The 13,760-nt window shown below is 34.2% G+C and overlaps 2 protein-coding genes across 2 annotated transcripts in view; one reads left to right on the top strand and one right to left on the bottom strand.

Moving 5' to 3' along the window:
* Positions 1-3,578, top strand: part of LOC119598571 (follistatin-related protein 1-like) — a gene marked incomplete in the record, with an annotated part of 21,139 nt that extends 17,561 nt beyond the window's left edge. Inside the window, 4 exon segments of the mRNA XM_037948252.1 lie at positions 334-571; positions 1,247-1,359; positions 1,514-1,577; positions 2,264-3,578. Of these exon segments, the coding sequence (XP_037804180.1) occupies positions 334-571; positions 1,247-1,359; positions 1,514-1,577; positions 2,264-2,579 (731 nt within the window).
* A 3,481-nt stretch (positions 3,579-7,059) lies between these two features.
* LOC119598479 (molybdenum cofactor biosynthesis protein 1-like) overlaps positions 7,060-13,760 on the bottom strand; it is a 7,699-nt gene continuing 998 nt past the window's right edge. The window contains 10 exon segments of the mRNA XM_037948139.1: positions 7,060-8,374; positions 8,376-8,644; positions 8,920-8,967; positions 9,714-9,799; positions 9,951-10,096; positions 10,525-10,630; positions 10,993-11,111; positions 11,579-11,802; positions 12,210-12,377; positions 12,519-12,642. Of these exon segments, the coding sequence (XP_037804067.1) occupies positions 7,751-8,374; positions 8,376-8,644; positions 8,920-8,967; positions 9,714-9,799; positions 9,951-10,096; positions 10,525-10,630; positions 10,993-11,111; positions 11,579-11,802; positions 12,210-12,377; positions 12,519-12,642 (1,914 nt within the window). The 3' untranslated portion in view covers positions 7,060-7,750.

The following is a 13,760-nucleotide window of genomic DNA, read 5'->3' as shown; positions in this document are numbered from 1 at the left end:
GGAGGGGGAGGGAGAGGGAGATGGGAGGAGGGGAGAGAGGAGATGGGGAGGGAGGGGGAGAGGGAGATGGGGGAGGGAGGGGGAGAGGGAGATGGGGAGGGAGGGGGAGAGGGAGATGGGGAGGGAGGGGGAGAGGGAGATGGGGGAGGGAGGGGAGAGAGAGGGGGAAAGGGAGGGAGGGGAGAGGGAGGGGGAAAGGGAGGAGAGGGGGGGAGGGAGAGAGGGGGGAGGGAGAGAGGGGGGAGGGAGAGGGAGAGGGGGAGGGAGAGAGAAGAGAGAGAGAGAGAGAGACTTTACATCGATCACCAACAGCAACGAAAAATACCTTTGCAGACGTCTGCTACAGTGCCCAGCGCGATGCCTTCTTGGTGGTGGTCAACCGTCACTGGCAGGAGACCCTGGATTCCCAGCCGTGGCATGTTGCTGGCATGACCTTCCGCGAGAGTCTGTGGGGCCGTTTCTACAGCTGTGACAGAGACAGGGATAACTATCTGGGTACGGATGAGCTGCTGAACTGCACATCATCTGCACCATTTAGGGCTCGACCTGAACAAGATCAAGAACTCACCAGGTACGTACTTGCTGTGCGGGGAAACTTGTATGAAGGAAAAAGTGTTTTTCGTTGATGAAAGAATATAAAAGTCGTGAATTGTACATATGCCGTAATTCACCTGCGCTCGACTTTTGCTATTTCCATTTATTCATTTATTGTACTCCGAATTTATTTATTAGACCTTATTTATTAATTAATTTTGTTTGTTTGTTTAAATAGCATTTTTTTTATTTAACTGTCTAAGACATTCGGCACACTGAATATAATTCTTAATTAGATTAATTATCTTAATACTGCGGTTGGAGAAGGATAATCTGAGGTGCTAAAATGTACTCAGGTATTATCAAGATAAACAAGCAAACAGATCTTATCACAAATATTTACGTACAGCAACACAACATGTACGTAAACAAAGAGTTTTTTCCAGATGCCAATTTTGTCGTGTCATTCAGCAAAACACGTATCCCATTTTCATGACGACTTTCACTTAAATATCACCATTTCAGCTCTTAAATGAAATGAGACACACTGACAACAAAGAACATCTTATACATAAAATTTCTTATACATTAAATTTACAAACATAACGAACCAACCACCACCTGACAAAGAAAACGGGAATTCTTCTGCCCCGTCTAAAGTAAATTTACGTAATTGTAACAATTATCTACGTACAAACTTTTCCCTCCGCAGAGCGTTGTGTGTAGATGCCCTCATCGATGCAGCCGATGTTAACCGCGACTGGCGTCTGGATTTCGAGGAATTCACTACCATGCTTTCTCCAGGCTATCGTCCTCCTCAAAAGCGTGAGTTTATCAGCAAGAAAATGTGAATAATCTGTTCGAAAAACTCGTGGCTAGGAATACTGGACGTTCATCAAGAATAATTTCATGGCAATTTTTTTTCTTCCCAAAAATCGTATGCTTTTACATATATATAAACTATTATGCATTTCAACAGAATGTTCACTGGAAGGCAGTAAATATTACGATGGAGAAGATGTACATGTTGATGGCAACCACTGGTAAGTTTTGTTTGACTTTCGATACACGCATTTGCATATGGGAAAAAAATTGTGTGTGTGTGTGTGTGTGTGTGTGTGTGTGTGTGTGTGTGTGTGTGTGTGTGTGTGTGTGTGCGTGCGTGCGTGCGTGCGTGCGTGCGTGCGTAATATTCCTACTCTTAGGATAGGAAATACGATATATGAGCATAGCCTCTTCATATAATAGGTGTTTTCCAAGTAACCTGTCAAACCTCAGAGAGAAGTGGATAATTAAGAAATGAACTAAACGTGAATATGGTTATCATCCTCAACCTTGTCCTTATCCTTTCCTTATCATCATCCTTATCCTTATTCTTTCCATATCATCATCATCCTTATCCTCATCCTCATCATCCTTATCCTTTTCCTTATCCTCATCCTCATCTTTATCCTTATCATCATCATCATCATCATCATCATCATCATCATCCTTATCATCTCCATCACCATTATAATTATCATCATCATCATCATCATCATCTCTTTCCTTATCCTTATCATCATCATTATCCTTATCCTTATCTTCATCATCACCCTTATCATCTCCATCACCATTATTATTATCATCATCCTCATCATCATTATTGCTATTATTATCATTATTGCTATTATCATTATTATTATTATTATTATTATTATTATTATTATTATTATTATTATTATTCCAGTGTATGTGCTGTAGGCAGCTGGGTTTGCACGTCGACTCAGAGCTCAAAAGCCTCAGAGAAGGAATTCGGTGTCCAGGAATTCGATAACTATGACGACGATGAATACGACTACGACGATGATGACTTAAACGACGACGACGATGTTGATCCTCTCGATGACGACTATAACGACCTGTTCGACGACGAGGATGACGAAGACGATGATTATCTCATCAATGATAAGGAAGAGGAGGAGTACATCGATCAGCTGTTCGAAGAGATGCTTGAGAAGTTGAGGAAACACAGGAAGGAGAGTCATCACCACAATCGCTTGTAAAAAAAAAAGGAAGAAAACCCCTTTTTTTTCCTTTTCTTTTTATAGATTTTTTTTTTTTTTTTTTACATTTTTTGGTAAGCTCGTGTCATGGAATTGTATCTTTATGAATATACAGTACATGTAGTATAATCGTTCATTTGGATAGAACTCCTGTGGTATTACAAGAAAGCTTAGGAGATCTTTTAAAATAGAGATTTGTCTTGTATTTTACTTAAGTGATTTTATTAGTAAATCTTGAATGATAGTTTATTATGAATTTATTTACTGTTAAGTGAGAATATGCATTTAGAATTGAAATTAGTGATCTATTGTTTGTGAAATTCGTTTAACTAAACTACAAACTTACTGTTGTATGTGCATATAATTCTACATAATATCAAATGAGCTTCCACTTAATAATACAACCATTCCATTACATCTAACACTGAAAAAAAACTTTGATAATATACACTAAAACTATTTAAATCCAGTCTGCTGTGCCAAATGATCTGTTCTAAATGGAAGTGAAAAAAAATGTTCCTACTATATGCATTGGTACACTAATGATTTTAGAAAGACTAAATTTAATATTGTGTACTTTACTTTCTAATTGCTTATGATTATTATATACTTTATTTATCGTAAAATTTCAAAAGACTAAAAAAAAGTTTATATTTTATATGAATAAATTCTTATCACATAGATATTATCTGTCTTACAATTGACTCCCATATTTTTCAACACAATTACTTTTCGTATTAACTAGTGTTTTCAGAAAGTGATTATATTATTTTTTTTGCAGGCGATTTATATTTTAAATCGACAATAAATTTCTTTTCCGGTGAAAATATAAATAAACACAAAGAAAGGACTGATATGTTTTATAAGCAGTAGAGTATGTTTGTATAAACAGGCAGTTATTTACCTAAATTAAAACACCAATGTTGAAAAAATTTAATAGTTCAACGATGATCCTTATAACTGATGACCTGCTTTTTCCAATAAAGAATTATAACAAACTGTATTTGCTTTGATGAGTACAAATCCAAAACATAATGAACGATATGTGTGGTTACCCATGCCGTTAGAGTACAAAATGTAATTACTATATATCGTTTTCTCAAGTTTACTAGTGACATGATGTGTGTGTGTGTGTGTGTGTGTGTGTGTGTGTGTGTGTGTGTGTGTGTGTGTGTGTGTGTGTGTGTGTGTGTGTGTGTGTGTGTGTGTGTGTGTGTGTGTGTGCGTGCGTGCGTGCGTGCGTGCGTGCGTGCGTGCGCGCGTATGATGAATACAATAAAAAAAAACTAGTTGAACAAGCTGATAACGCTACCCAAGGCAGTCAAACTCAGTAAGACATTAAGTCAGTCTTTCAAAGTACTAACACAAACAATTCCATACCTATTCTTACATCTACTGGCTATCACTGGCAAAATCTAACTTGCTTTCAAACAACCTGTATATTTTTAACTGTTTCTACAGTGATTCACAACATTTGCAGAAAATGAGTGTGATACTATTTACAAGAACATGTCTGAGTACGGAAAAAGAAGAGAAATTAGGAATATGAAAATTAAATATTAGCAGGAACGGTAATGCCAAAATTCTAGGGAAATGTTTAGGAGAAACGATAAGTTTCAATAACTATTAAAACACAACGAAAAGAGAATATTTAGGAAAGTGGGTGAGTATGTCAACAAATAAATACACAGATCTGATTTCTCTTAATGAATATAGCAAAAGCACAGACTTCTTGTTCTAGTCGATCAAGAAGAGACCTTTAAAAAAAATTGTATTATTTATGTAACAGAGTTTCTTGTGAATGTGAGTTACTGTTAAGTGCAATATCTGGAATTTCAACTATGATATTATCTGGATAATTCCAACACAAAACCTACAGAAAAAAAAATTGATAAACAGGCCACAAATTCTGTGGCCTGTTTTTGAAAAGCATGCAAAGCGTATACACAGATACGAGATAAGAAGACTATGGATCACAATCTCCCTGCCAAAATAAATAAATAAATAAATGAAAAGTTTCTAATCCAGCTTACGAATCCATGGGTAATATAAACTTACTATGGATTTTTAATTACAATTTTAAAGCATATATATATATATATATATATATATATATATATATATATATATATATATATATATATATATATATATATATATATATATATATATATATATATATATATATATATATATATATATATATATATATATATATATATATAATATTCATATATAAACATATATATATATATATATATATATATATATATATATATATATATATATATATATATGTGTGTGTGTGTGTGTGTGTGTGTGTGTGTGTGTGTGTGTGTGTGTGTGTGTGTGTGTGTGTGTGTATGCAGATGACTACAGTCCGTTCATCTCAGATCATCTCGGATCATGATGGGGTTCGTAAATGTTGGGCTGAGTATTTTGAACAGCTGTACCAGATAAACCCCTCATGCAATTAGTCTGGACGCAAGTGGAGTCGCGATCCCTGTGCTAGATCCACCCATCAGCGATGAACCTCCAACCCTAACCGAGATTGGGGAGACGATCTCTAAGCTTAAGGGTGAGAAAGCTGCAGGTATATGCGATATCCCCGCTGAACTGTAATGGCGCGGGACTTCCATACGGTCTTGGTTGCCATCTAGCATTCTGGTTCCATTCCCCCTGACCTGTTGAAGGGCGTGGTCATCCCTCTCTGGAAGGGGATAGCGGATCGTTGGGACTGTAGCAACTACCGTGGCATCACATTGCTCAATATACTAGGCATGGTTTTTGCCCACTTTCTTCTGAAACGGATCCGTGAACCTAGTAAGGCACCAGAGACCGGAGCAGTCTGGATTCAATCATGGCAAGTCCACTGCATCCTAGCGCTTCGAGTGATTGTGGAACGCCGTCGTGAGTTTGGTCGTGGGCTGCTTGCAGCCTACATCGACCTCAAGAAGGCGCTTAGGTCGGTTCATCGTGAATCGCTATGGGAGATCCTGAGACTGAGGGGAATTCCGACACGGATTATTGGTTTAATAGCAAGCATATATACTGGTAATGAAAGTGCTGTAAGCTGTGGTGGGGGCCTGTCGAACTTCTTTCCAACACTTGCAGAGCTCCTATCCCAAGTCAATGTGGAGCAACACTGGGCAGTATCAAGGTCACCGAACTCGATTTTGCCTGTCCTGATGCCTTCTGTAACAAATCCCTATGTATGATCATGGGGTACAGTTTGCAGGACCATGTGTCCAACCGAAGACTACACCGTGAGGCCGGCATGGGACCTGTTACATGCATAATCAGGGATCGCCAACTCACGCTATACAGGCAGCTAGTTAGTCTCCCTGTGGATGACCATGCCCATCACTTTGTCTCTTTACGAGACAATCCTGGTGTAGGCCCATGAGACGACCTAGGAGGTCATGGCTTGGGCAGCTCGACCAGATCTTGTCGAATTATATTTCAAGGGGGATGCTGTCTGCTGGCATCAGATGAACATCACATACTTCTATTCTATTTCATTTTCAGATATCGACTTCCTTGATGTCCTCTTTTTAAATGATAATGATGGGTTCAGATGCTTACCTGTCCTCTTTTTAATTTTTTTTTTACAGTGGCTGTTGTCAGAAATTATATAAGAAACCTTTATTTGTCCCACATCATCATTATTATTTGTTATTATTAATTGTTCTCACAGTTATTACTATTATTGTATTCTTCAGTATTGTTACAGTAATAAAGATCATATTGAAAACAACAAAACAACCAAAAGAAGTAATAATAATAGTAGTAGAAGTAATGGTAACAATGTCTATTTGATAATCAGTTTATATATGTCTAATACTTTACTATATAAAGTTTCAACCACTGTTTATACCCAGAATCATAGAAGTTCAATTGCACTTCAAAGCACAAACAAGAATTCATGTTTGATTTCAGTCCTACATAAGCTGGTCAAGAACTTATCTCATCAATAAATAATTTACAGCTTATCTCCAGCCATTACACATTTATATCTGATTTTTTTGTTTGATCTTTCCATCATTTTATTTATAATCAGTTGGAAATCAATGATCCATCATCTTAATATTCTCTTTTGAATATTTAGCTGACTTTTATCTAAATCTAGCTGTTCAAGAACTTGTAGTGCGAGAGCTTGGATATTTCCTGCCCTCATGGGGGATTCTGTGCCACAACACACATTCTCTCCATTAAAAAGCAAAAACAATTCTCAGAGCAGTACCATTACACAAAAAGATAAAATGTTGGGTGACTTGTGAATTTTATATGCAATCATCAACACAATCTTTCATAAAACAGGAAAATGGAGCTGGGCTGCACTCCAAAAACACTCAAAACCCAATTTCATATTAGGGGTAAAGTAGTAGATCCCTTTTAGTATACTTAATGCACTTTAAATATAACTTTTCTACCTTTTCACAATTACAGGACAAACTTCTGTTGAGAAAGAAACTCAGAATAACAAGTACTATTTAATAAGCATTTCTTAGTAAACAAATATGTGGTTTGTGACATTTTTTACTCTCTAATCTGATAATAAAAAAAAAAACTGAAAAGCTACAATTGTAATTTTGTAAATTCCTTTAAAATAAACAGCAATAATCATAACTTCTTTTACATTGAGAACAACAATATATATATATATATATGAATAGTCCTGGACTGAAACAAGTCTCACAGCATTATGTATACAGAAAAAATGTATAAAAACTGGAGCTATGAAAGACTGTATTACAGTTTCACTTCTTTCATGAGCTAGAAGCTTTAAAATCTTAATACTATATGAAACAGGAATATGAATATGAAAATATAGTGATTGTAAATAGATTTCATTAGGTAGTTTCTGAGTTACAATTATCAAAACAGTATAAGTACTGCTGTCATAGATATACAAAATAGTGAAATTTACAGAAATTATAGAGTTTAGGTCAAAAGTAATTTCTCTATCTCTATACTTTTCCAAAATCTAGGGAATATCACATTTGTTTTGCATATCAACAAAAATAATTTATATCTACTATACACTATGAGTAATTATTAATCTTTCAGTGATATAATATTAAAATACTTGTTATACTTAATATATAAATTGATGTAACAAATCACAGCTGTCATAAAATCTAAAAAAGGTTTTAAAACTTAACAACATATTATGATTTCCTTGTAAACTCCCTCTTACCACCTGTCTTAAACATTAATCGGACATTTGAAATAGTGATGTCATGAGATACTGCTTTGCACATATCATATATAGTGAGAGCTGCAACAGTAGCTGCGGTAAGAGCTTCCATTTCTACTCCAGTGCGACCGGAAGTAGTAGCTTTGGCATCTATTACAGTTCTATAACACATTTCTTCCTCAAATTTCTCCTGCATATCAAATAAAATCTCAACATGATCCAGAGGTAATGGATGACACAAGGGAATCAAATCTGATGTTTTCTTAGCAGCCATAATGCCAGCTATGCGAGCTACTCCAAGCACATCCCCTTTCTTCATCTTATTCTCCTTCACTAAATTGAACGCTACTGGTCCAAGATAAACTTCTGCTCTTGCTGTGGCCTGACGTACACTTATATTTTTGGAACTTACATCTACCATCTGTGCTTCTCCTTTTTTATCAACATGACTTAATTTCTCCTCCTGTTCCTTTCCTCTTTCTGATATTTCTGGCTGACAATAATCAGATTCTTCTCCATTTTCTTTGCCTTTGTTCTTATCTACACTTACATCAATTTTTGTGAACTCGTTCCAGAATTTTGCACTATGATCAATAGAAAACTTCTGGTGCTTTTACAACAACCTCTGATATATTCTTTTGGACAGGCTGTAGGTTATTATCACTCAGGTCATTTATAGAACTGTGCTCCCAGTATTTCATGTGAGAAAAGTCATCTAGTGGATAGGTAGGAAAGTGCTGCTGTTTTGAGTTTTCTTCATCTTTAGAAGTAGTAGTATGTATGATGGAGGTATGTAGCAGTCTTGATGATAGCAAAGGACTTTTATGCATAGGTAGTAAAGCACCTAATGGATAACATCCTTTACCTGGAAAAAAAATATACAAGATATACAATATCACGAAAAATAAATCTGCACATACACTGCACTTTTACATTTATGAGCCGAAGAAAGAGAAAAGAAAACATAAAGAATTGAAGAGGAAAGTTAATTCAAATAATTGAAGTACCACTTCATCATCCTTCAACTTGGCTAAATGTCTCCATGTTATACTACAAAAATATTATAAAGGTAAACTTAAGCTGTAAGATATATGGAGTTTGTACATACTATACTGTGTGTGGCTCCCACGCATCACCCACCAATTAAAATCATTGGACGATTTTTGAGTTTGGCCAGATTCTGCATGCCTGCAAATGAATAAAGGAAAAGCAAAGTTTAATTGATAGTTAACCAAATACACTGAACAATAATAAGAGTTGTAAATCAAAAAGTATAGTTTAAATAATTTTGTTATTATGTAAAACATACTGTAATAGTAGTAATAAAAATAATAATAATAATAATAATAATAATACATATTAGTGATATAAAATTATAGACATTATACTATTATTTTCAAAAAAATACTTCAAAGAGAATATTGAGATGATCTATTATAACTCTCAATTGATTACAAGTAAAATGATGCAAAGATCAAAAATAAAAAATACAGATATAATTATGCAATGCATGCAGATCAGCTGAAAAATTATTCATTGATAAAATACAGTAATTAGTAGTAAATAAGTCTAAGGGAAGACATAAGGAAAAAATAATTGGCTGGGCACCATGGCAGGTAAGGACTAGGTTCAGCCAAGTCAGCACCAGCTGACACACGTGAGCGAGTTGGAATTAGTCGACACAGGCCGGGCTCCCCTCATGGGAATAGCCCAGGTGAGGCTAAGCTTCGCACATCGGACTTATCCTTACTACAGGCTTGATTATCTTTTCCATATGACTTTAGATTTATTAACTATTAAGTACTGTATTTTATCAATGAACAATTTTACAGCTTGTCTGCATGCATTACCATTGTCCAATAAACCACTGTATCATATCAAATATCAAAATTAGATAAGAAAAAACAAGTAAATAAATAAAATGTGATAGCTACCAGCATGTTGCCTCTTCTTCCTGCCAACAGCTGCCCCAATAACTTCCAACAGCTCTTCATCAGTGCATCCACCACGCATCGAATCCCTAATAAATGAAATTACCTTGGATAAAAGCACTGCAACAAAAATACTCAATACTTCATTTGTATATTCACACACAATAAAAACTGTTCCTCTCTTACTACATGAAATCAAAAGAATACTCAAATTTATATTAATAATTCTGTTAAACATACCTGAGAGATACTTCTGAGGCACCAAACAGACACACTTTTAGGTTGCCATCTGCTGTAATGCGCAACCTATTACACGTTCCGCAGAAATTTTCTGACATGGATGTAATGAAACCAATTTGACCTACAAATCCTGGAACTTTATAGGCCTGTAGAAAAACGAAGAGAAAAGAAATTATTCATAAAGCTAGAAATCTGAAACTATGTAAATATTTATCAATAATTAAATATTTATTATTATTTGAGTTGTTCATGAAAGAACATCAATTGTAACCTGAGAATATCTTCATCCCTTTATCTTCTATGCTCTTACAATGCTATCCTGCTTTAACAAACATACAGGAACATACACCTGGCAGCACACACTAAATCATCCTATCATATAACTTGTAGCATTCCAAATACTTTATTCTACAATCATAACATTTCATCTTTTTGCATTAGGATCTCACTCTTTTGCATTTCGTAGGCACATACACCATAACTAGACATTAAATAAAAAACATGTCACTTGTGCAGTGTTTCAAATTCTTTTTTTATGTACATGAAAAGGAAAATGTGAAGGAGAATGTAATACCTTTGATGTGTCATTAGCTTTATCATTTATCTTGACAAGATTTGGATGTATTTGTGCAATATTCTCCAGCATTTCAGTGTAACTAACCATCTTCTTGTCAACCCACCTGAAATGTCAAAAAATATTTGAAAATACTGTCTGTTATTTCAAAAAATACATCTTACTAATTAATTAGAAAATATAGATAATCATAATAAACTACAATCCCCTAAATTCACTCTCTATAAATGTGTCATAGAAATAAGCTTCAATACTACAATAAAAGTTCAAATCAGTTTCTAAAACAAATATGCAAAGTTAAAAATGGTTGCAATTTTCATGCAATAAGATTTAAAGGCTTTACATTAATTAAAAATATAAAGTAATCAATGAATTTCCTTTTCTGAATACAACAGTATAACTAACGATTAAACAATTATAGTTATTGCTCTGCTAGCAATAACAAATGACAAGTAACATTACACATACTTGTTCCCATCGAATGGCATGTACTCGATGAATCTGATGTCAATATCTTTATGTCTAGTGAGCTCCACAAAGTTTGTCAACTCCTCTTCATTTTTCCCTCGCATAATCACACAGTTTACCTGTTCAAATTTAATAAGACTAGAATTATATTACTATAATGACTTACTTCCTTGTGTTTGCATCTTATATAAAGTACACACTGCAAAAAACATCTTAAACATAAAGAAACATAAACAGTACCATTTTTATTTTTAAATAAGTGTCTCTCATGCTACAAAACATTTATTTAAAGAAATTGCAACTATTGTTAAGTCTGAATAATGTCTATTATTCTAGTGAGAAAACATTAGCTTATGTGAATTCTGCAAACGCCTATTGCTAACTTACAGTTCACTAAGTCTGTTCTGATGCAAAAATATTTTTGTGAAAGTATCTCTCATAAGAAAAAATTATATATATGCTTACTAAATTTGATTAAAAAGAATATACAAAGTCAATCCCACCCTGATATGTCTGGGGGAAAAAAAAAAAAAAAAAAAAAAAAAAAAAAAAAAGTTAATATACAAACATCACATGTTACTCTCACCTTAACAGGAGAAAACCCAAGATCAAGAGCGAGATCAATGCCGTCCATGACTCTTTCCCAGCCACGGCGACGGGTGATCAGTTCGAACTTTTGTGGGATCAAGGTGTCCAACGAGACATTCAAGTGCGTCAGTCCAGCATTTTGTAGATCTGCTAATCTTCTTTTCAATAACAGACCATTTGTTGTAAGGCCAATCTGCTTTACTCCAAGCTCTGCTAATGACTCTGGAGGTTGAAAATAATACATGGTACTGGTATTGACATAGACTTGAAAATAACATATGGTATTGGTACTAAATATACTATCCAAAAATTATCAATAACAGTGAAGATTATTTGCTTCTTATTATCATTACCTTTAAAATCTTCTTCTTTATTGTAATAATTCCTGATAGAATAATTTACAATCCTCTTATGCTTAATATTTCGATAACCATGACTAAGTAGTTGTTCATTATTTTAGAGGAAATAATGAACTGACATATCTCTAATATATGCAAAAATATATTAAATATGGATATACTAAAGACATCATCAGTAAAGGAAATAAAACTATAAATATCAAATTCCTAGCATCAATAGCAGCAGTATTATTTCTTTGTTAAATTATGAACATCACTCAAATCACTCACCCACAATATACTCTAAATCTTTTCTTATCATCGGTTCTCCACCTGTTAATCTCACTTTGTCTACTCCTTCAGACACAAATAATCTCGCAATTCTCAGAATCTCTTCCGCTGATAAAAGTCTGTCTTTTGGGGTCAGACTTACCCCTTCTTCTGGCATACAATATTGACCTGTAAATTGAAAAATGAAAGTCGAAGAATAAAGGTTAAAATTTTTGATTCCAACCGAAGCAAAACAGTGTTAATTCAGAAGCCATTTATAGCTACAAAACAAAAGTATCTTCATTTAGCAAGCCATACAAGTATACTTACATCGGAGATTGCATTTCTCTGTGAGGGAAATCCTGAGGTAGGTGTGTTGCCGACCAAATGTGTCAGTTAAGAAAGCTGAGAAGGGAAGTGGTTCGGAATTCCTGAGAGCATCCAACCTCGACACCTGAAATATTAATACAAAATTTGATACAAGTTCATGCTGTGACTGAATGAAAAGGATATCTGAAAGGACAAAAGACCTATAAAAATTCTGAGAGATTCCAATTAGTACAAAACTTTATGACAGATTATGATATGACTGAATGAAGAAGAAGAAGAAGAAGAACAAGAAGAAGAAGAAGAAGAAGAGAGGGGAAAAAAGGAGCAAATGAATAATTTCCTGTGGGATTCCAGTTAATGTAAAGCTTTATAGTTGTTCATATTGTTGTTCATTGTTGTTTCTATCATAGTACCACAACACCACATACTACTGCTAATAGTGAATTAATAATAACAGAGAAAATAAGATAAATAATAACTAATTATGCTAGTATTCATAACATTAATAGTGTTAATGACAGTTGTTATAATAATAATAATAATAATAATAATAATAATAATAATAATAATAATAATAATAATAATAATAATAACAATAACAACAACAAAAAAGTAATAATAATATTAATAACAATAATAATAACAATAACAATTATATTAATAATAATTATGATAATAACAATGATAATGATAATAATAATAACAACAATAATAATAACAATAATGACAATACTACTCTACTCTACAATAAAATGAATAATGACAATACTGTGTGATAAGAAGAAAACTAAACAATACAATAACACAGGAAAATAAGAAGATGAAGAAAAAGTGGAAGAGGAAAAGGAAGAGGAGGAAAAAGAAGAAAAGGAAGAAAGAAGAAGAAGAAAGAAGAAGAAAAAGGAGGAGGAGGAGGAGGAGGAGGAGGAGGAGGAGGAGGAGGAGGAGGAGGAGGAGGAGGAGGAGGAGGAGGAGGAGGAGGAGGAGGAGGAGGAGGAGGAGGAAAAAAGAAAAAGAAAAAGAAAAAGAAAAAGCAGAAGAGCAAATAACAGTAGGTAAGAAAATAGAAAAAGGGATCCTCAAATGAAATTCCTCATGACAGCAGAAGAGCCTTCAAAAATTTTCATACAGACTATTTCTATCCTACAATACAAAACTCTAATCTCAATTTTTCATAAACAATGCAAAATGATTCTTCATATTCTAATACCAAAAATAAAAGCAACAACTACCACATGCTAT

The sequence above is a fragment of the Penaeus monodon genome, chromosome 1 (assembly GCF_015228065.2).
Source record: "Penaeus monodon isolate SGIC_2016 chromosome 1, NSTDA_Pmon_1, whole genome shotgun sequence".
NCBI classification, from domain to species: domain Eukaryota; kingdom Metazoa; phylum Arthropoda; class Malacostraca; order Decapoda; family Penaeidae; genus Penaeus; species Penaeus monodon.
The sequence above is the reverse complement of the archived record's forward strand: the minus strand, read 5'-3'. Positions and strand labels throughout refer to the sequence as shown.